Source organism: Perca fluviatilis, chromosome 17, assembly GCF_010015445.1.
Source record: "Perca fluviatilis chromosome 17, GENO_Pfluv_1.0, whole genome shotgun sequence".
In the NCBI taxonomy this organism is placed as follows: domain Eukaryota; kingdom Metazoa; phylum Chordata; class Actinopteri; order Perciformes; family Percidae; genus Perca; species Perca fluviatilis.
The window spans coordinates 1,011,306-1,035,229 of NC_053128.1; the positions used below are offsets into that span (position 1 = coordinate 1,011,306).

Genomic DNA, 23,924 nt, shown 5'->3' on the forward strand with positions numbered 1-23,924 from the left:
AAACAGTGGAAAAAGTTACATAAATCAACAGTAAAAAAACAACAACATACAACTGTGAAATGTGCCTTAATACTATTTAAACTAAGAGAAAATAAGAGTTTACTTGCAAAACGTAATGAGCTAAATAATTGTTTTTCTCGATTATTCTGTTTTTGTGATCATTAGGAGCCGAAATCATAATCACGATTCCATTTGATTAATTGCACAGCCCTACTTTCCACCGCTGTATTACTGCACACATGAATCAGCCAGATGTGCTGTGTGTGTTTGATGTGACGTAGTCATTGCTGCAGCCGCTCCATCTCCGCTGCCTCCATGTTCTGTCCTGTATGTGCTTTCTATGTGTCCTCTAGGACTATTCTCCTTTCCCTCGTCTCCTTTGTATTGTCTTCATTGCATGAACTGCTTTGATGCCTTTGCCATCATCTGTGCTTGCTTGTTTGTGCTTGCTACAACTGTGTGCCATATGTTTTGTATGTCTTACTCCCTGTTGCTTAGGCCTGCTGTTAATAGAAATGTAATCTAATTTATATTACATAAACAGGATGCCTATTGACAACTGGCCGGGGCCTACAGCTAGAAATAGCCGTAGAGGCTAAAGCTGCTACTGTTACTGTGCAGTTAATAAAAGGGGACTGTCCACCACATTACAATAGGGTTTCTGCTGGTTTCACCAAGTCAAATTTAAGACTTTTTAAGACCTTTTTAAGTCCATTATGAATGAAATTTAAGACCCTCACGACATCAAAAAAAAATAAGTCACATGTCAGAGTCCACAAACAATGGGCCTCATTCACCAATATCTTCCTAACTTTTTCCTAAATTTGTCCTTACGAAAGTTCTTAAGAAAAGTCTACATCTGATTCATGACGTGTTCTTAAACAGCAGAATTGTTCGCAGGTGTGTTCTTAGAGTGATGAATCCCAATGTCTTGGTAATTTGAAAACTTGTGCCTGTGGCTCCTATTAAGCATAGGTAAACGCCGCGTTAATTCTCATAAAAGGGCATGAGATGGCAGGGCCGTGTGCACTCTTAGAGAAATGTCCAAAAGACGTGGTAAAGACGGTGGAGGCCTCGACTCCAAAAGAAAGAAAAACTTTAGTAATTCTGAAGTGGAGGTACTGCTGTAAGAAGTTAGCGAAATACAAGATATCATATTTAGTAGCGTCAGCAGTGGATACTAAGAAGCAGTTACTCATGCAGTGAACGCTGTATCCAAAGGGCAAAGAACTGATGAAGTAAAAAAGAAAAGGTTTGATCTGAAATCTGAGGCATACAAAAAGATATACGCCATTGTGTGGGGTAGTCCTAGTCTGCAGAAATATGCATACTTTGGGCATATAAATAGCGTGATCAATCACTTATTATTGGATGGCAAAGTTCCCCGTTAACATAATTGATGTGAATTGAAAGCAAAGCAAGGCAAGTTTATTTATATAGGCCTAGCACAATTTATACACAATGGCAATTCAAAGTGCTTCACAAATGAGCAGTAGTGTGTATTTATTAAAACAAACAAACATATAATTATGTGTAAAATAATGAAAACAATTAGTTACAAAATTATGATGGAGAGAAATATTAATTTTAAATTAGAACGGATGAAAACAGTATAACTACTTAACTTTACACAAACATGTCAGCTCTAAATTGTGTGTAAGAGTGCTCGAGTGTGCGTAGATTCTGTTCTTACCTAAGAACAAATCCCAAATAAAAAAACATTGGTGAATGCCAGAATCTTCGTGTAAACTGTAAAGTGGGGTTTAAGAACAAATTTGTTCTGAAGAACATTTGGTGAATGAGGCCCACTGACTAAAACAATTCCCGATTTCCTCACTGGCATAATAGGACTGGTGTCTACAGTAGATCGGCTGCAGTATGTTGGTCTCATTTGTAGTCATAATACAGCAAGTTTTATTTGGACTAGCGACAGAAAGAACTACAACACTACAGAATTAAAAAGAAACATTGTGAAGCGCTGTGGAAGCATAAGAGGTAGCGTTGCATTGACGTAGGAAAATTAAGACCTGTTAAAAATGATTTAGGACCTAGAACACAATACTTTAAGACTTTTTAGGGCCTACCATTTTGATTTGGAAATTTTAGACTTTTTTGACTTTTTAAGACCCCGCAGAAACCCTGGTATAAACTTTTACACTAAACTAAACTATAGCACATTGCTCTTAAATGTGAAACGTGTGCTGGTAGTGCTAAGTCCAATAATAAATAAAAACAGTTAAGCAGTCACTTGTCTTCACCATTTCTGAAGAGCGGATGCTTAAAGCCGTGGTTGAATCATTAATAAAAATTTAAAAAAACTTGTTGACATATTCAAACCAGGTTCCCAGGAAGGGAACTCAGCCTTGCAGCCAAATTCTTTCCAGTGGCCACTCGCTGTATTGCATGAAAAAATCCCCCTGCAGCCTGAAAGGATTTCCCCCTATACTGTAGCTCACCACTGTAAAAAAGAGTGTCTGTAAAACTACTGCCAGGACATCTCAAACTGCAAACAGGCAGCTATGACTCATTCTATTCTGAAGTTCTTTAATCCATAGACTTTTTATATTTGATAACCTTCCCTCGAGCCGAGAAAAGTGATTTAAATTAAAAACGTGACATCAGCACAATGTCTGTGGGTCAGCAGGAGAAATACTACTGCGCAGATTCGGTGGGTCGCATATCACAAAAGTAAACCGGGACGCTTAGAAACTTTTGGGGAGTATGCGCCAAGAGAGCAACTCCATTGAACTCAACAGGCTCAATTTTGGTTAATATTATACATCCATGATGCAAACTGTGAAAATGGTTTGTTTAAAGGGGTTAGGAGGCAGGGTTTTAGGTACAGTCAAATGGAAATGTGGCTTATCTTTCGCTGTACTCCTGCATCAATGTGTCCCAACATGTTTATAATTTGATCTTTCCAGACACAATGTCATGATACAGACCTACAGTCAGGAGAACATAGTCCTTCTGAGAGACATCTAAGAAATACAGAGGATCCTGGGTGACGTCTGGGTTAAAACCCTCCTGGACCAGCTTCCCCTTCTGCTGCTTGAAGGTCTCCGTCACATCCAGAGAGGTCTGGAAACACAAGCATTAGGGCTGAACGATTTTTGAAAATAATCTAATTGCGATTTTTTCCCCAAATATTGCGATTGCGATTCGATATTCGATTATTTTTTTAAGCTCTTTGTCTTCTGTATTATTCAACAAAGACAAACAATAAATCATTGTATAGTATGAACAACACACAATTACACACTAGACAGTTAAATAAGTAAAAACACATACATATATATATATATATATATATATATATATATACACATATATACATACATACACATGTTTTTTTACAGTGCACAAAGAGGAGCTGCCTCCAGCCCCTCCCCCTCGTGAAGTTGCGTGCCGACACCGTCAACACTGCACTTGCTCAGAGAGGCTATCGTTACGTTAGCTGCTGTGGTCTTGCCGTGGGATTAACTGGACTAATAAAACCGTTGAAACACCGCGGCCACGCTGCTGTGAAAGCTCCCCAAACCGTCATTTATCAGTCTGATTGTTACCCCTCTCAGTGGCAGCTCCTCCACCCATATCTTTATATCTTTATAACGGAGCTAACCGCTAACCGGAGCTAACCGCTAATCAGAGCTAGCTCGTTGCCAACCGAGCCTTCAGTTCTGCGTGCCTGTATCCATTAACTGCATGTATGGACTCGAGCCCAAACAAAACCCTTCATTTTATTAAAATGGCTGTAAAAGTTTTAAACTTCAACTCAGAATTGTTTGAATGACAGAGATCAGCTCAAGGTACAGTGTAGCGTTAGCGTGCTAAGTTGATGCTTTCTCTGCGTAGTGCAGACTGATTTGCTCTTGCGAGTCATCAAATCGAGACCAAATCGCAGCCTTTGCGATTAGGAAATCGCGTTTTAACATATCGCGATATTATCGCAAATGCAATTAATCGTTCAGCCCTAACAAGCATGGATCCGAATGAACAGTAGAACTTTACACTTAGCAATACACACGGCAGGTAATGAACACCTGCATTGATTACCTGTATTCTGAGAAACCACGGCCAGGCATATGCAGGAAGGGTTTCTACTAAATGGTTGTAGAGTTTTGTTCCATTTAATTTGTGATCCTGTTTTAAGACGACAGCAGCCATGCCTGCGCGACCTTCATATCCTGCATACACACATTGAAAAAAGTCACAGACCGAATGTCACAAAGAAGAAGTCATACTGCACAAACAAGAGCAAACTCAGACATGCATAGCAGGGCACTGCTGGTTCCGGAAGTATTTCCCCCCCCAAAGTTGGGGACGCTTGGTCTCAAGCTAAATTGGTCGTAACTTGGCAAATCTATCGCCAGGAACACACAGCCCACGAAGCGCTGCAAAGTGCTAGTAAGTGTAGATTCGTGCACGGAGAGATTCACACACACACACACACACACACACACACACACACACACACACACACACACACACACACACACACACACACACACACACACACACACACACACACACACACACACACACACACAGAGAGAGAGAGACGTTCTGTAGAGTAGGGAGGAGAAGGATCACTTTGTGACCAGTGCGGAGAAATGCATGTCTGGTATGAACAGCCAGGCGCGCGATCAGGCATGAATGTACATTCACAGCTATTCGCATGCGGTGTGTTCCTGGCGTTAGGTTGTCAAATTTGCTTGTGAAACAAATAGAAGAGATGGCGAAACGATGGCTGCAGCACTCCTGATTGCAGCCAGTGTGAACGGACAGATTGGATGACATGGTTTAACATGATTTGACACCTTAAATAAAATTGAAGTGATTACATACTTGGACATTAAAGCCAATTCTGATTCTGTAGATTCTGCAGTATTAGAAATCACCGTGTAACACGTAGATCTCACAGACCTGGTATGGTGACTCCGTAGATGTTGGCCTCCTGGATAAAATCAAGAAGACCGAAAACCTCCGACACCTCTGTGGTGGACACATTCTCTCCTTTCCACCTGTAGGACACGGGCTTAGATAGAACTGATTCTTGTGACCACTTGGGGACAGAAGAAACAAGTCGTGAACCCAGCACTGACATATTATTACTTATTACTACAACAGACACCGACTGAATTGCCTCTAAAGTATCGAGTATCGAAAAATGTCTGTAGAAGGTTTAACAAACTCTGAGTCTAACCCTGATGTCTGAGTTGATTTACCCTGAGATGGAAACTCCAGAACAGCTGATATGAGTTGGTTCAATCAACTCGGAGTAGGTTCACTCAGGGTTACGCGCGTGCACAACCACTATAAGAAGGCAGTATGAATGGAGCCATGATACTACGATTCACCATGGTAACAACCACAAACAAACGGGTCGGCGGAAATACTCATGCGCACAAACAGCGAGTTTGAACATGTGTTTCGTTAAAAAAGCAAGACAGCGGCTGCTGCTGCAAAAGAGAGAGAATTGGTGTGGGAGAAAATTGCTGCTTGAGTCAATGCGTACGCATTAACAGTGTATTCATTTCATATTTAATCACAGTTAACTTATAATATTACTGGTGAAAACTGGAATTGTATTATAATTTCATTTAGGTGCAATCCTGCGGGCGAAAAAGTTAACTACTACTAATCCCATTCTGAGGCTGCAGCACCATGATCATTAACAGAACTATAATTTATAATCATTTATTTCTTTTTAATGGCTCTCACTGGTTTGTGTCCAGGGAACACTACAAAAATGTTTAAAAAATGTTTCAGAGCGAGTCACACTTTTCTGACGGCTCTACAGTGGCTTTACTATTACAGTATGATCCGTGACACTGTTATAAAGAAAACTGCCGTTTGCAAAAAACGTAATGCGACACAAAGAATCTGCTGGATGTTAAAGCCTGTCCACGATGGTGGATGTTAGTGATATGAGGACGGATAAGGTATCTACATATCTGATGGACTGTGATAATAAAAAAAATACCTCTCAAATCGGTTATGTGTAAATGAAAATACATCTATAGTCAGGACTCAATACCGATGTAAACTCTCTGTGAATTAATACAACTTTTTCATCAACGGGATCGACGACATAAGGACATGACATGTTTGAGAAAAAAAAACGTTTTATAGTCTGCCTAACATAAACCAATACGTTCTTTTAATTCATGCAGATAACAAACTGCATTAAAATGCGCCTGATACAGACTGAATGAATGAATGAGGAAATTAGTTTCTCCTCCCTCTCAGAGAGTTTTTTTTCTCAGTTTTTCCCACTGAGAGGGAGGAGACTGAGAGAAACTCAAGGTTTCTTGAAGAAAACCTGCTCCTGACCAGGTTAGGTTCACAGGCTCAGTTACCATAGTAACTGACTCTGAGGTGAAGTTACCTCTCTTTCTGAAACAGAAAACCCAGAGTTTCCCTCATCTCAGGGTTAACTAACTCAGAGTTTTCACTAAACCTGCTTTCTGGAACGGGCCTCTGTACCATGTGGACGCGCTAACAGTGTTGTTGTCATTACTTAGAATTCCTCATGGGGGAGACAGAAACTACACACTATAGCTTTGAGGAAAAACTCAGGAGCAGCACAGCTTATTTCACATTACACAGTAGAGTGTGGGTGCCATCCTACGTCTCTGAAGTTCCTGTCCTCCTACTTAGGCTACTGTTCTACAAATTGCCAAATATTCTATATGTATGCCAAATCAGGGTTTCTATACAATATGACACCTACAAAACATTTGAAGTGTGTATCTTCATTCATTCAAGGTTGCATTAGCACGGTTATAATGACACAGGCAGTAACGGTACCTGAAGGTGTCTCCGATGCGGTCACGGAAGTGAAGGAAGTCCCTGTGATCGTGCAGCAGGAGGTCTCCAGTGTTGAAGTAGACATCCCCAGCTTTAAAGACGTCCCGGAGCAGCTTCTTCTCAGACTGGACCTGGTTCCCAGCGTAGCCCAGGAACTGGTTCATAGCTGTCAGAGGAGCGACCAGGATCCCTGCCTCTCCTGTGCATGCAAACAGGAAGTACATTAACTTCCTCTGTACATACAGCAATGTACTACAGCAGGGGTCTTCCATGTTTTTAAGCCAAGGACCCCTTAGCTGAAAGAGAGGTGGAGCAGGAACCACCTACTACATATTGTATAAAATTAAGTTGCATAAACTTGGCCTACAATAACATGTGGGCCCCTGAAGCCTTTATACATACCTTTTTAGTGCATATAAAATACTAAACTAAAATAATTGTTAGTATGATTTTATAAATTAAATGTTAGAAATTAAAACATACATGTGGCACAGTGAATCCTTATTAACTGTATCTGTGGATGACTACCTTACCTATAGGCCAGTAAGTCTATCATTATTGTGTTTTTTTCACAAATAGGCTGATTCATATTTGCTAATAATTTGTTGGATTCACGTAAAGACATTTTCATTTTTGAAAAAAACTTTTTAAAAGTTGCAAAGAAACTCCCTTCATTCATTTTGCCTGATGATGGTCTAGTACCCAAACGCTGCCTACTGTTAAATGTATTTTTTGCAAGTTAGACAGTGTGGGGGAGTTTCTTTGTAACTTTTGACTTACTTATCCCCCTCCGATGCACCTGTCTCACGTTATAGATGTGGAAAGAATTTTTCTGTACTGAAAAATCTTTACAAAAATTAACAATAATTTGGTGGCCCCCCTGCAGTAACTCCTCGGACCCCCTAGGGGACCTCGGACCCCCTGTTGAAGATCTCTGCACTAAAGACTTTCATGTTACCGATTTTTGCTCGTATGCATCTTCCAGAGTCTGTTCGGACTGGCTCGAATGTTTGTGGATCATATCTCAGGAGCTCAAAGGGCATAGAAAGCTGAAAAAGAAGAAAAGACAAGAGTTAGCAAAACTGAGCCAATCACACCCTCTGTTATCAATAACCTGCGGGTGGAAACCTCTAGTACATACTAGGGGTGGGGGGGGTGAATCGATAATGCATAGTATCACGATATTTTCCGTGGCAATACTGTATGGATCTTTTATTATATATGTGTTGGTCAGTTTGTCTGCTTGACAATCCCATTTTGCAGCAATATAATTGAAGTGAGATGAACAAACGGAGACATTTATCTTTTTAGATAAAACAGATGTTGACAAAATATTTTGGAACGTGTTGCAGGCATCAAATTCAAAATGAGTGAATATTAAAAAAAATATATAAAGTTTATCAGTTTGAACATTAAATATCTTGTCTTTGTAGTGTATTCATTCGAATTTAGGTTGAAAGGGATTTGCAAATCATTGTATTCTGCGTTTATTTACGTTTCACACAATGCCCCAACTTCACTGGAATTGGGGTTTGTATTTCTGTGTCATGCTAAACATTTGGCCCCTAACATATGGGATTACAAGACACCACTAGCCTATTTAACAGACATCTTCCGGTCTCGCATATTCAGTACAAATCATGTGGAGAAATACATGAATAACAGAAAACAAAACAAAAACAATCCATACATTTTCCACAAAGCAAGCAATCCTCCCTGCCTGGTGAATGCCCACTTCTTTCAAACTCAACCAACTAATCCAGAGAGCTTCAACAGGGGGTCCGGGACCCCTAGGGGGTCCTCAAGGTTGCTGCAGGGGGGCCTCCAAATAATTTTTTGATAGTTAAAAAATAAAAATTTAAATATTACCATGAATTCAACATTATTTGTAAAGATAAATCTTTTTTAAATTTTTCAAAAAGCTGATAGGCTTACTGGCCTATAGGAAAGGAAGACATCCACAGATACAGGTCAATTTAAGGATTAACTGTTCCACATTTTAACAAAACATTATGTATAAATATATGCAGACGTCAACAATTATTATTTCATTAACTTAGTATTGTATGCACCATAAAAAGGTATGTCTAAAGTCTCTAGGCCACCCTACATGTTATGGTAGGTCCAGTTTAAAATGCAACTCAGTTTGATAGAATACATGTATTAGGGGGTCCCTGCTCCGTCTCTTTTTCAGATGAGGGGTCCTTGTCTTAAAAAACATTGAAGACCCCTGACCTAATCTAATCTAATCTAATTTCTGCCAGGGGGGGAATATGACTTGGCCATAACTTTACAGTAGATCTTCTCCGGAAAAAAAAAAAAAAAAATGTGGAACAGATGTTGCCAATATGACAAAGCAGTAATCTAAATGGTGTTGTATCTACCAAAAACATAGGCTATAATGGAATCCAGTGTGGCAGGGTCCAGGTCCAGAGGAACCATTTCTAACCCTTTAATTCCTGACCTTGTTGAAATAGCTGGCCCTCCCGATTGGTCCGACCTCATCGGTGTAGTTGAGGAAGCCGACGCTGGCCTCGGTCAAGCCGTAACCCTCTCTGATCTGGATCTTCCCAAAGCGTTTGGCAAACTCCTTCCAAACATCTGACCTGAGGCCGCTTCCTGCTGCTAGCCGGACACGGTGAGCTCTCTCCTCCGGAACCTGGAGGCAGCACAAGACTTGGATTAATAAAACACTAGTCTCGCATTGCCAGACCTTCCTCGACAGCGCTGCGGAGGAGGGTCTGGCTATTCCACACAACATTCCTGGATGGGAGAAAAACATGCTCTGGTTTATTGGCATTTCTTTAAACCAATCACAATCATCTTGGGTGGCACTAAGCGGGAAGGAACTTGTTTTGGTGGAACATGTGGACGTTCAAAAGTAGTTTTAGTCTTGCAACAGAAAACTCAGATTGGACAGATAGTCTAGCTAGCTGTCTGGATTTACCCTGCAGAGATCTGAGGAGCAGTTAACCATAGTCCTCACAAATCCACCAGAGGTTAGAACGCCAACACAGAGACGGGACAAAAAGAGTGAAATCCGAAGTGATAGTAATAGTCTTTTTGGAACTATGCTTATTTACAGGCTTGACCAAAGTCCGATGGGAATCTCTGGGTGTCCCGGAGCCCTAGGGGTTCCTCAGAGTCAATGCAAGGGGGCCTCCAAAATATTGTTAATTAAAAAATTATATTTATTCTAAAATCAAAAAGTCTTAACATGAATCCAACATATTATCAGCAAATATAAATCCCCACTGATGATAGGCCTACTGGCATATTGTTAAGGTAGTCACTAAGGTAGCCATCCACAGATACAGTTCATCCTAACATTAAAATATGATTTATAAAATCATACCAACAATTATTAGGCTTTTTCAATAGCTGAGTATTATATGCACTAAAAAGTTATGTGTAAAGGATTTAGGCCACCCACACATTATTGTAGGCCCAGTTTAATATGCAACGTTTTAACACAATTTCTACAATATATGTGGTAGGGTATTTTCTGAAGCACTGAACATCTTTTTTGGCAAAAAAGGAAGGTAGCCTCAAAACTTTGTTAGGCTACATCCAGCCATCACTAATATTCGCATCGCAACACTACAGCCTCTAGGGCAGGAGAGTCAAACTCAACTTCACTAAGGGCCACACTGGAAAATGAGAATCACATCAAGGGCCGACATGTAGAGTGTATAGACATGCTGTTATTTCATCGAAAAAGTAAAATATCTTTGACTGTATTATTGCATGTCTCATATAGCCTTCTCACTTACAGTTTGGTCGACATAAAGCAAAGAATTTAGCAAATCATGAAAAACAATGATTACATTTTTAAAAGCAGGCTGAATATGAAAACACTCTGCTTCTGGCGGAATTTCTGAGTATCAAAGTCGCCAAATCTGCCATATTCTTCTTTGAGCGTATGGGATTAGTTTTGTGACTTTAATTCCAAGCAAAACTTCTCAAGTATCAAACAAAAAACACTAACTCAAGCAAAAAAATTGTCACCTCAAAGGTAAAACTTAAAACTTGCAAATAAAACATTTGTGTAGTTGTAAACTATTGCTCTTTTATTTGTTTGATATTATGTCCTTTTGTTTACAGTTCCCTCTGCTTCTTTCTCAATGATCAGTCTTTTGCTCTCTCCATCACGTTTGCAGTCATGCTCTTAGCTTTCTCCTTTGCGCTCCCTGACTTTTTGCTGCGATTCTGACACAAATATCTCGCGGTGTGGTCTTACAGGGGTGCGTCCCCATTGGCTAATGAGACTTAAGGGGGAAAGTTTGAGTGACAGCTCAGCCTCAGTGCAGGTAAACTAACGTTAGAGACTCAGAGTCTGGTCTGGAGGACACACAAGCCACTCCACAGGGGATTCCTACAAGATTAATAAAGTGTAAGTATTATTAATATATATATTATCTGTGATCTACGTTGCAAGCATGGTTACTAGACATTTGTTGCCGTTGTGTTAAGTGACTAGCTAGCTAGCTAGTAAAGCTTTTTAGTTAGCATTTAACGCGTTAGCTATACTGCTAACGTTATCCAAAACTTGTAGCCACCGGCTACCTTACTGAGCTAATAATTTACCATGGGAATCATGTATTCTTCGTTGAGGCCTTACTCAATGGAGCTGTATTAATTATCGTCTTTCTCTGTAGAGACCTGCAGGACCCGAGCAGAGCTACCATGATGCCTCCCGTAACCTAAAGGTTAGTAACGTAGCTATATTATGGTCTATTAGGAAAAATTATTATCCAGCTAACTACTAATTGTTGTGGTTGCTATTGGCCTGATAATACACAATGCTAGGGTATTGGTTAAGTTGTACAATGTAGAAGCTGTGAATGTAATGTATTATATCTAGAGGTTGACACATACTGTACAGTACAAATGCAGTGTTAGCACTGCTTAACTGGTTCATCTTTATAGTTTTGTGCTCATCTGTACTTTCCTAGTTATGACAAAGACTGGCTATCCTAACTCTAATTACATGTCTTCTGTTGCATTTGCAAGCAGGTCAGCATAAGGAAAATGTTCATAGTGTTTTTAAAGCCTACACATTTGCTAATGGCTACTTAAAAGCAAGTTATTTTAATTGTAAATCACACAACCTTGGAAGCCTCAGTTATCAGTAAGAACTGTGTTACCATTTGATTTGTGTAAGAAACTTTGTTATAATTTTCTAGCACAGCTCATATCAGGCAGCAGGCAGTCCAACCAGGAGGACGTGGAGCAGCAGAGGGAGAGGAGCCTTTAGTCTCTCTGTGGAGGAAACACTGTGTGCGAAGGCTTCAAACAGCCAGGGTATAGACCAATAGTGTATGTATTGATCATATTTTGCTCAGATACTCAATTAACACTTACAATAACCTTTTTCTTAAGTTTTCATTGGTGTACTTGTAGTTTCTTAGTCCATTGTATGTCAATATATCCTACTACAGTATACTGTCCTGTAATTTAATTTAAAAATGTTATCTTACTGTAATTATATTTTAAAATGCACATAATATATTAAAAACATTTTTACATTCACCCTTGTCTGTTTGGTTCATTATATAAAACAGGAAATAAGGTTGAGACTATTATAATGCTTTATTTTTAGTCCAATATAAAACTTCACATACATAATGGATATTTGAACATATTTAGCTGGGGCTCCGGTGGTAGAAGAAGCTGGAACTCAGTGTCAGTCATTATTTGCAGTACATCACAGGTCAGGGTCAGTTTTTCATCACCAACAATACACAAAGATACTGAGTAATTGGGTTATGTATATATTTCACATATTCAGTTTCACCTAAGGCAAGCTGTATTTCTCTGCTGACTTGTGTCTGCAACAACACTTCTGAGGGTGGTGCAGGAATATCACACACAACTCCTGGACGCCTGGGATCATCTGGTCTCCTGAGCTCACTGAGGGCCCACCACTCCAGTCTGGACGACAGCCTTTTCTGCCGGACAGTTCTCTGAAGGGCTGGGATGTGGCTGTAGTCCTTCACTTCCTTGACTTCTTATTGTAAAGCTTGAAGTACCTTATTGGATGATAAAAAAGTGTTTGAAATTAGCTCAATAATAAATAATTGTAATAAAGCCTGCACTCTAGAAACATTTTTCTAGCTTTCTGAACACTACTGGAACACTTATTTCTGGAATATTATTGATCACACTTTCTAGATTCCTACCTCCACGTTGACTACATGTGTAAAGTAAGATATGGCCAGCCACCAGGACACATGCACATCACATCAAACCATAAAGATCACTAAGCAAAGTATTTGTCATTTGTATTTGTGGACAGTAGTAACACTATGCATTAATTCTAAATATTGTTGACATTTACAGCGCAAAAAAATACAAAAAATACGTCCGTTATCTGCCATCTTAAGGTAGTGCAAAGAAAGAACATCTAATGTATGTGTCGAACCCTATATATATTACATTCACAGCTTCTACATTGTACAACTTAACCAATACCCTAGCATTGTGTATTATCAGGCCAATAGCAACCACAACAATTAGTAGTTAGCTGGATAATAATTTTTCCTAATAGACCATAATATACCGCTAATGCTAACAACCTTTTAGGTTACATGGGAGAGCATCGTAGCTCTGCTCGGGTCCTGCAGGTCTCTACAGAGAGAAGACGATAATTAATACAGCTCCATTGAGTAAGGCCTCACGAAGAATACATGATTCCCATGGTAAATTATTAGCTCAGTAAGGTAGCCGGGTGCTACAAGTTTTAGATAATGTTTGCAGTATAGCTAACGTTAAATGCTAACTTAAAAAAGCTTTACTAGCTAGCTAGCTAGCTAGTAACTTAACACAACAAAACAACAAATGTCTAGTAACCATGCTTGCAACGTAGATCACAGATAATATATATATTAATAATACTTACACTTTATTAATCTTGTAGGAATCCCCTGTGGAGTGGCTTGTGTGTCCTCCAGACCAGACTCTGAGTCTCTAACGTTAGTTTACCTGCACTGAGGCTGAGCTGTCACTCAAACTTTCCCCTTAACTCTCATTAGCCAATGGGGACGCACCCCTGTAAGACCCGCCCACGCGAGATATTTGTGTCAGAATCGCAAGCAAAAAGTCAGGGAGCGCAAAGGAGAAAGCTAAGAGCATGACTGCAAACGTGATGGAGAGAGCAAAAGACTGATCATTGAGAAAGAAGCAGAGGGAACTGTAAACAAAAGGACAAAATATCAAACAAATAAAAGAGCAATAGTTTACAACTACACAAATGTTTTGTTTGCAAGTTTTAAGTTTTACCTTTGAGGTGACAATTTTTTTGCTTGAGTTAGTGTTTTTTGTTTGATACTTGAGAAGTTTTGCTTGGAATTAAAGTCACAAAACTAATCCCATATGAGTGTCGCATAATTGCAGTTTGAAAAAGTGTTTTTTGATTTAGGCGGGCCAAAATCTATGGTGAGCCGAAACTGATATGCGGGCCAGATCAAAATTTGCAAGGGGCCGGATTTGGCCCGTGGGCCATGAGTTTGACACATGATCTAGGGGCAGCTACTGTGTCTTTAAACTTGTGAATTGTTGTTGACAGTCTTACCGTGGGATGGTTGCACAGGTATCGGCAGAGCTCTCCTATGTACTGCACCACCGTCACATTGTGTTTCACACAGTCCGTCCAAAACTGACTGGCAGAAAACTTCTTTTTTAACACACACGTTGCGCCTGTGATCCAAAGGAGAAGAAGGCAAACAGTGTAAGACAATATAGTGCTAAAAACTCTGAGTTTCGATGCATTCTACATGTCTAACAATACAAACTATTTATGAGCGGTAGTGAGACGTTTCCTCTGCTTTGTTTCAGCGTTTCCCCCTGGCATGTGAGGAAGTGAGAATTCGTTATAGGCCAATAAAAAGCATATCCGCCGTCATGTTTGTGTCCTCCAGCGTTTGCCCTGGACCTCTTTACGTACTGAATATAAAGGGCAAATCTTCCAGGAACATGAAGAACAGCTGTTCTTACCAAGTTGTATGCATCCCCCGATCCCTAACAGGGAAGCAGACATGTGGTAGAGAGGAAGAGTGATGTATATGATGTCATCAGATGTGGCTCCACACATTTGAAAGAAGGTCATACTCATGATGGCTTTTAGATGACCCACCCGAGCTGCTTTGGAGAGACCTGGAAGAGAGCGGCACCACTTACTGAAGGAACGCTCCACATGCAGTGTAATACGTTCAAGATGTCTGTTTGTTCATGTAGGCACCAACCACTAAGATTATGGAATCACGTTTTTATTGGAGCCGTTTGGAATCCTTTGGAAAAGTTTGGTTTCGAATCCGATCATGAGTTCCAAATTTCAAGTTTGGTAAGAATTTAAATTTCTGGGGATTAATAAAATGTATAAATTAAATTAAATTAAAATGTTGGTTTCCGTAGTGACCACTGCACTTCCAGGAGCTTGTTGTGTTGCCATGGAGCTCAGTAAGCAGCGCTCTAAAGTCTGGCTTTATTTTATGTTGTAAAAACCTGGTAAAACTGTTAATCACCATTGAATTGAAATCAAACGTTCATCTTATCTGTGAAATAAACATGTGACCTGTTTCAACTCAAAAAAAACAAAAAAACATTTCTGATTCTGACTTCAGCGTAGTTAACGTTTTGTCTGTGACATTTTAACGTCTGAATTGGTTTTGTGATTCCATTGTTGCTTTATAACTTGGTGGAGTCAAGCACAATTTGATTTAGAACAGTCTAACTGCATTTCATTCCAGTTTTCAATCAGGTATTTGGTCACAAAATTCATGACGTTTGATACTTTTGTAATGCCCATTTCTAAATCTGATAAAACAATCTCACCTCAAGGTCCATTTAGTGGCTTCTCTGGAGCTTTCGATCCTATCACATAATCTTCTTCATCTGCTGATACAGTGCTCATAACTAAGCCTGAAACAATTCCAGAATTTGCTGTACAATTCATGTCTCAGAAATAATTGCGATTAGCAATATAATTGTCTCTTTCAGTCAAATTTAAAAACTATTTATGTATTACTTTTTTAAACAAATTAAAGTTGTGAGTGAATCCCAGGATACATCTTTTAGTTATATATCATGGTCATGTGACCCAGATAATATAATAACACAAATACACAGCGTATGAAGTAAACCACGCCTCTTTATTATCATAAAACATTTCTTCTACCTGTACCCCCCCCCCCTGTCATTTTTGTTTCTATGAACATCTACAGGGTCAAGTGCCAAAAACTAACAATTGAAATAATAATAAAAATATATATAATATATGACCAATAATCACTTATATAATTACAATTTGTCATATCTAAACAAAATCAACATGACCAGTCATACTCCTTAAGACCTTAGCTCATGTTAGCAGTTTATTGCTGTTAAACAAAGAAAGTGTGATTATTTAAAAAAATTGACAATTAGACAGTTATGTAATAAGTGTTTCAGGCCTACTCTCAACAAGTCTTATCTGAACATTTAGAACTCCACGACAACTGAGCAAACTCCAACTACTGAGAAAGATAAGGTGATGCCATCGCCAGATACTGAATGGGCCGTGTGTGAGATTGTTCTTTTGACTTCTTCGTCCTAGAACGACAGTAATATCTCTACTGGAGCCCTTTACATGGGGCTTCTGGCTGTGTTAGAACTAAGGGAGTCGATGCTCATGCAGTACCTGTGGTGCCTGAAGTAAAAATGAAGAGAAAGTTGGACATGATGTCAACTTTAGGAAGATCCCTTAACGTTTCTCCGGACATGTGGTCCATCTTATCCAGCAGAGTGGTGAAATGCTCTGACGGTGCTGTGTGACCCACCAGCCACAGCGCCATGTTGTCCTGCTTCAGATCAGGCAGCACGTCCTCCACCAAACGCACCAAATCTGGACAAACACACACAAAGCTATGTCTCTTCATAATATAATAAACATGCACACGCTCCCTGCTCATGTTAGAGTAGGGCTGCTCGATTATGGACAAAACCAAAATATATTAAAATATTAAAATCCTGATTAATTAACACAACTACTCATTGACTTTTAAAATTATGATGCAATTATTGAAGTTAAAAAAATAGTGAAACAGTAAAACAACCTTGAACGAGAGCGTAGTGATATGAAAAAAAAAAAAAATCAAAAATCACAATATTTTTGACCACATACATCGATGTTGATATGGCAGCGATATTGTTGGGTTTCACAAAATACAAAAGACAACACTTGTGTCTTATCACAATATTACGATATCCAAAATTGAAGACGATATCTAGCCTCAGATATCGATGTCGATATAATATCCATATCTTGCCCAGCCCTATCTTGAATTGTCAAACTTCCCTTCATACTTTTCTCATTTGAACATTTTTCTTCATTCAGAACACAAGACAAAATAAGAGTTAACAGTACTTGCAAAACGTAATGTGCTAAATAATCGTTTTTCTCAATTATTTGCCTTGTGTGATCGTTAGGAGCCGAAATCATAATCACGATTAAAAATGTCATTAATTGCACAGTATCTGTTTTTTTTGTCCACCCCTACACACATCTGATTGCAGGGCTCCACACTAACTTTTTGCCTTGGTTGCACTGGTGCGCCTAACTTTTTTTATTTAGGTGCACCAGCACAAAATTTAGGTGCACCCAAATTTTTCCTCGCATCGCCGCAACGCTGAATGGCGATACATGATATATAGCTCTGTATTTTAAAAGAAATGCAAAGACAGGGTTTTCTTTACCAGTTTGAAAATATACAGCTGCAACACATGTAAATGAAAGTTATCTAAAATAAATAGCCTGAGAAAGCTCCTTCATAAGCTTTCAACAACAATAACAGACTGATTAAAAGAGAGAGAGGACGCCCGGATAGCTCAGTTGGTAAATATAGAGGTTTGACTCCGACCTGCAGCCCTTTCCTATATGACAGGCATGAAAACGGGTCAGGGGTGAAAAAGGTGAGAAGGATATTACCCCTCTAGGGGGGTCCGGGGGGGGCATGGAAGAAAATTTTAAATATTCAATTTTTTAAAGCATCAATCTGATGCATTTTGAGATGCATTTTTTGCCAACCAACAGTGTAATATTTCAATATGCACTCATTAAAGTTAATTTGACTGGCAAAACAGTTAAAGTCCTTCTGACATTACACAATAATAAAAGTCATAATTTTTAAAGACTAAAAAGTTTTGGATACATTTGTACTTTTTCCAACCATATATTAAATAAAGAGTCAATGTGGATTTACATATTGCAATAATATCATAATCCTAAAATGAATCATTGTGAAAACTAAAATTTACTACTTTGGCCAGGTCATCATCAAAAAAGCAAATTAGTACATTCATGATTTTGTCCATGCTGATATTAGCTGCTTTATTTACAATTATTAAAAACGTGGCATTGTTTATCTTTTCATATAGCTAGAAGTCTAAACTCTGGGACAAGGCCGTTATGTTTAAATACCTGCCATGCTGATTCCAAACAGACAGCTTTATCAAGGCAGTTTGGTCTTCAGATAGCTTTTACAAATCATGATCCGCTATGAACGTGCACACTCGTATTGTTTGTATCACGGTCGGTCAGTAAAGGAACAGTCGCCGTCTTAACGGTAGCGGTCGTTGCCGGTAACGTACTCGTATTACAGAGTGCACAGACCGAAGCTTTGTGACTAGCATCTAATGACTAGCAAGCACCGTCTTACCGCTGCCGGCGTCTTCCTTGAACATGCGCTGCAGAAGGTTGGTGGAAGTTCGATGATTGGTTAAATCTATAGACAGTATGGTTAAATCCAGTGCATTAAAACAAATCTCATGTGGACTTTTTAATTTATTTATTTTTCTAAAATAGTCATACGGCACCAGGCCCGAGTACTCTCCCCCCTTAAACATGTTCTCATCAAATCTACACGATTCACGTAGGTCACCTATTTTGGTTTCAAAACGGCGAATTTCGCCGAAAGGTGAGTGATTTTCATGTCTGTACACATCACCCCCCTCTCTCTCCCCTTTCATGTCTTCAGCTTTCCTATCAAAATAAAGGCCGAAAAAAAAGAACGACCGAAAGACCGAGGGAGTACGATGGACTGAAGCTATGCTAGGCTACTCAGAGAGTGACGGCTGACTCATTAGCGGCGTTACACCAGTCTTGTGTAGGCTATGAAATGTCTGTGTCGTCACTGCGCTGCATTTTTATGAACTATGATCCAGCATGCTCCGTCTTACACGCTATTACTCAACCAACTGAAGTTAGTTTAATAATGTGTTTTTCGCCGTGGCGGCCGCAGTAACAGAGTTACCAGCGGAAACACTGGTACCAATACAGGTTTCCCTCTCATACTTAACAATATACAGCTGTGTTAATAACAATTAAAACTGTAGACAAATGTCGGGAGTTTGGACCAGCGGCGCTGTGTCTCTCCATGTTGCAGGGGAGCCGGCCGGTGTGTGAGTGAATGGGGGGGGGGCTGCGCGGAGGAGAGATCCAAACACAGGCACGGCTTTCCAGAAGGAATGGGTCATGTAACGCAACATTAAACCATATCGCTATAAACGACATTGCTTCGTTAGTGGAGAGGCAGCGGATGCGAGGACGTTAGGTGCACCGGTGCGACCTAGGAAAAATCTTAGTCGCACCCTTACAAATTTTGGTCGCATTTGCGACCAAATTGGTCGCACTCTCGAGCCCTGGATTGTGTGTGTGAGGTTGTGGTCAACATAACATCTTCCATGATCATAAAGTCAATATCATTTGGCCATCTCTTGAGATGAGGCGACATGCTCATTGGTTGGTGTTCATCTGTAAAGCATTCTTAGTAAATTACTCCATTACATTTCCTTCTTCTTAACTCCATATGTAAATCCATTTTCCACTCTTTCCAATGAATGGCTTTTACTTGAGGTCCCGGACTGAGCTTGGCAAGACTGCTTTTTTCGTTTGCTGCTCCACATTCCTGGAATGCGGCACAAAGCAACTTCTGTTTCTTTCAACCTGGATCCTATTTTCCTATGTTTTTATGTCTAAGTGAGTGATGGAAACAACAATCTTTGACATTGGTCCAGTATTAAGAGAGATCGCTGCAGTCGGAAGTGGAGAAACAAGCTACAATGTAAGATAATAGGGCAATTGTGCAGATTGGATGTACGTTCACAAAAGTGCTGGTTTTGCCACTGACAGACTGCGATGTGTCTGACAACATCATGGAAAGTATTTCTAAGGAGGTCGACCTTTCTGGTAAAGAGTAAGATTATTTATTTAAACATAAAAACGTTGCAAAATTGGGTTCGCTAAACCCACCAGACTCCATGTAAATAAACATTTACATCGTTAAATACACTTCATTCAAAGTCGAGAGAAACTAAATAAATCTATGAAAAGCTGTTTTGGTCGTCTTTCCACTGTTCCAACCATCACAACTCTAGTTTTGGTTGAAATAAACACATAGTTTACCGATTTACATGTGAAAATATGTTGGCTCTATACAAGCTAAAAGTATTGTCTATTGACACAAAAACAGAACTTTTAGTGGACGCTGACTGATGCTGAACATCTGTCCTGTAGGGTTACAGTACAGCCCGGTTCACGGCTGCTGGTTACAGCGTTCACACTTAATACTGGACTGTTTTCAGAGATTGTTGTTCCCATCAGACACTTACACACAAAAACACAAGAAAATATGGTCCAGGTTGAAAAAAATGGTAGTTACCCTTTAAAATGGGTCTCTCCCCATCTGTCAGTCAGTTTAAGGCCATACTTAGTGACTTCTGTGTATCTTCTCGTGTCTGTTTTATTTGTGTGTTTAAACTTTGTATCTGCTGTAGTTTGAATGGTATTGCCCATTTGCTGAAATGCATGCTGTGCACTTGGCCCCATTAAGAAATGAGGGTCTCATTCAATGGGCCCAGTGTTTTAAATAAAGGTTTGAAATTAAATGAAATGAATACTATCCTTCTAATTAGGGCTCCAGACTATTCAAATACATGGCTGGCTTATTGTTAGGGGAAGTTATGGCACAGTACTTTGCTCTCTCCCTGTCAGCTATCTGAATCAGTGGCACTGATAGCATTTCTCACGTTAGGAAACTTCCATGGGAGGGCCTGATTTGAAAAATGTTAACATTTTACTGTACACTGAAGGACATATAGAATGTTACGACAGCTGCATTCTCAAGATAACCCATCGATATGGCTGGAATTAAAGAATTACATTCAGTGTGATTGGGAAGATACTGGTGCAGTGAACGTCTCTGTTACATTGGAGAATTTGGGAGTTATAAGCTCATTTAGCATTATTTTAAACGGGTAATTGTATTAACAACTTTAGTCCAATTACTCACACAAGTTCTCAACCCGAGGGTTAAACTCTAATATAATGCTGGATAGTTTCATGAATAATAATAATAATAATAATAATAATAATATGTATTAATTGTTAATAAAAAATAATAAAATCTGCAACGAAACCAGTAACATTTCTCTGCCAGGTCAATTTAATTGCACAATGTTTTCCTCTGAAGTACAGTAGAAGTACACACCACGGACCAAGCAATCGGCGGCCACTGCCCTGGTAGAATCAATGGGAAATTGCCTGCCACCGTGGATCTCAAATTTACGTCAATGACCCCCTAAACTGACACAAATTAGACCGCGAAACATCCCATCAACACAATAATCCATTCTGGGCTTTTTCCAAAGTTTTTGTTGCTTGGCACAGCAATCAGTTGTCTTTTTAGAGGTTTGTCGCCTTTTGACATAGCTTTTTGTAGACGTTTTATTTAACGTATTTTTCGAGATAATTGATACAATGTTTAAGGAGTTGTCACCATTTTGGAGTTTTTTTCTGAAATCAAGTTGTTTTTCCTACAATATTCATGATGTTTTTGTCCCTTTTCTTAATCCATGCAGACATGTCCCGGGACCTCCCTAGATAGTTGGAGATCTCAACCCCACCCCAATGTTGAACCCAAAGTTACGCCCTTGCTTTGACTACATTTCATTATCATTCCTAATGATAGCCGATACTTACAGACTACAGAAGTAACATTTTCAATGCAGGACTTTTACTTGTAACAGAGTATTTCCACAGTGTGCCATTAGGCCTTGTAGGCTACTTTTACTGAAGTAAAGGATCGGAATACTTGTCAGTTAAAGGAACCGCCCTGACTGCGGGAAAAGGAACGTACCTGCGCCGACGACCAGCGCCGCGGCCCTGCAGCTGTGGACGGAGTGCAGCAGGGACCTGGCTTTAATGTTCCCGTTGAGAAAGGCCACTTCACAGCCCAGCTTACACAGTCCCAACCACACGCAGATGAAGTCCGGCTCGTTGGACATCAACAGGGCAACAATGTCTCCCTGTTTCACAGAGCCCTCCGTCCTGAACGCGCTCGCGAACTGACTACTTCTCCGGTCCACATCCCGGTACGTCAGGGTCTGCTCTCCGAAGATGATGAAGGCTTTGTTCGGCTTCTTTCTCGCCTGGTAGAGAAAACAGTCGAGATATGTGATTATTCCTCGCTGCATACGAGCCGCCAACTTCTTCCCGTACCTCCGAAGTTTCCAGTAATACATGAGATCCAGCCAGAAGAAGGGATGAGCCACCCTCTGGTAGACAACAAGAGCCAGCAGTCCCGCCAAAACGCTGCTTAACGCCACAGTTAACATGGTAACGTTTAAAAACACCACACCTCACGTTAAACAGCCCAGCAGTCTGCAGTCAAGCGGATGGGCCGCTCATTATGCAATCTCTCAGCAGCACAGAGACTACCAGCCAGCCTTTCACTGCCAAAAGACGCTCCAACCCAGGGGCGGGGCTAGAAGGGTGGCACCAGCCCCCCCACCCCCCAACACATTTTAGTTTATGGGCCACATCTCCCATCTGCAGTGGGCCAGACCAGTAGACCTCTCCAGACAGATCAGAAACTTGATCTGCCACAGAGTTTCCTGTCAGCTTGATGTTGGCAAACACCAGTTGCTTCTGCTCCGACAGCGTTCTGAGGCCATTGTAGGAGAAAAAATTATGTTACGACCCGGTAGAGAGTGGTAATATTCTGAGAAAAAAGTCAGCCGTGTCTGTAAACTCCTGGTATATAAAGGCACAGCGCTTGTGCACACAACAGGGTGTTTAACGTACCCACATTTTGTTTTGTCAGGGGCTGAACATGGCCCTGTTCTGCCAATCTTCCCAGCCCTTGTCACATAACCAATTTGTAGGTTCGTTGGAGATGAGCCAGGCCTGCGCGGAATCGATCACCGGCCATCGCCGCCCAATGCATGCTGGGTAGATCTGTGTCCGCCTTGATGCCGACTCGCTCTGACGTCATGCACACGTGGGCAACGACAACTCACGAGATCAAGGCGATCGCAGCTTTTAGAGCCAGGCGCCACAGTTGCTCTCCACCACTGCAAGACCCAGGGCATGATGGGAAACGCCTGGCTCTCAGCTGATCTAACAGCTGATTGGTTCAGAATCGACTCAACATGATGACGTTTTATATAAACTTTTTATTGTTTTGGAATTGGAGGGATTTTAACTTCTATTTGTCTGATTTAAAGGCTTATTCTGTACAGAACACATGTTGTGTGGCTGATATAGTGATGTTTAGAAGTCAGAGAGACTAAATCTGTTCAGATTACAGATCATCTCCAGTCTGTTATTATTAACATCAGTAACAGATCATTTCCAGGCTGTTATTATTAACATCAGTAACATATCATCTCCAGTCTGTTATTATTAACATCAGTAACAGATCATCTCCAGTCTGTTATTATTAACATCAGTAACAGATCATTTCCAGTCTGTTATTATTAACATCAGTAACATATCATCTCCAGTCTGTTATTATTAACATCAGTAACATATCATCTCCAGTCTGTTATTATTAACATCAGTAACAGATCATTTCCAGTCTGTAATTATTAACATCAGTAACAGATTATTTCCAGTCTGTTATTAACAACAGATCATTTCCAGTCTGTTATTAACAACAGTAACAGATCATCTCCAGTCTGTTATTAACAACAGTAACAGATCATCTCCAGTCTGTTATTAACAACAGTAACAGATTATTTCCAGTCTGTTATTAACAACAGTAACAGATTATTTCCAGTCTGTTATTAACAACAGT

At 40.0% G+C, this 23,924-nt stretch overlaps 1 protein-coding gene across 2 annotated transcripts; it reads right to left on the bottom strand.

Moving 5' to 3' along the window:
* Positions 1-838: 838 nt before the first annotated feature.
* LOC120545116 (long-chain fatty acid transport protein 6) lies at positions 839-22,624 on the bottom strand. Of its 2 annotated transcripts, XM_039779102.1 has the most exons (10): positions 21,984-22,623; positions 16,490-16,693; positions 14,809-14,967; positions 14,387-14,511; positions 9,278-9,472; positions 7,772-7,862; positions 6,814-7,012; positions 4,927-5,024; positions 4,057-4,187; positions 839-3,081 (listed from the first exon to the last, which is right to left on the bottom strand). In XM_039779102.1, the coding sequence occupies exons 1-10, from the start codon at positions 22,459-22,461 to the stop codon at positions 2,905-2,907; spliced, it is 1,857 nt and encodes a 618-aa protein (XP_039635036.1). In that variant the 5' UTR covers positions 22,462-22,623; the 3' UTR covers positions 839-2,904. The 2 variants fall into 2 exon arrangements, with proteins under 2 accessions (XP_039635036.1, XP_039635037.1); XM_039779103.1 differs by lacking the exon at positions 14,809-14,967 and having other exon boundaries at positions 21,984-22,624.
* Positions 22,625-23,924: the final 1,300 nt, after the last annotated feature.

Coding starts and splice junctions, on each gene's coding strand:
- LOC120545116 (XM_039779102.1), bottom strand. CDS start 22,461: ATGTTAACTGTGGCGTTAAGCAGCGTTTTGGCGGGACTGCTGGCTCTT. Junction 7,013..7,771: donor ATGCATACGAGCAAAAATCG/GTAACATGAAAG, acceptor TTGCATGCACAG/GAGAGGCAGGGATCCTGGTC. Junction 4,188..4,926: donor CTACGGAGTCACCATACCAG/GTCTGTGAGATC, acceptor GTGTGTATGCAG/GATATGAAGGTCGCGCAGGC.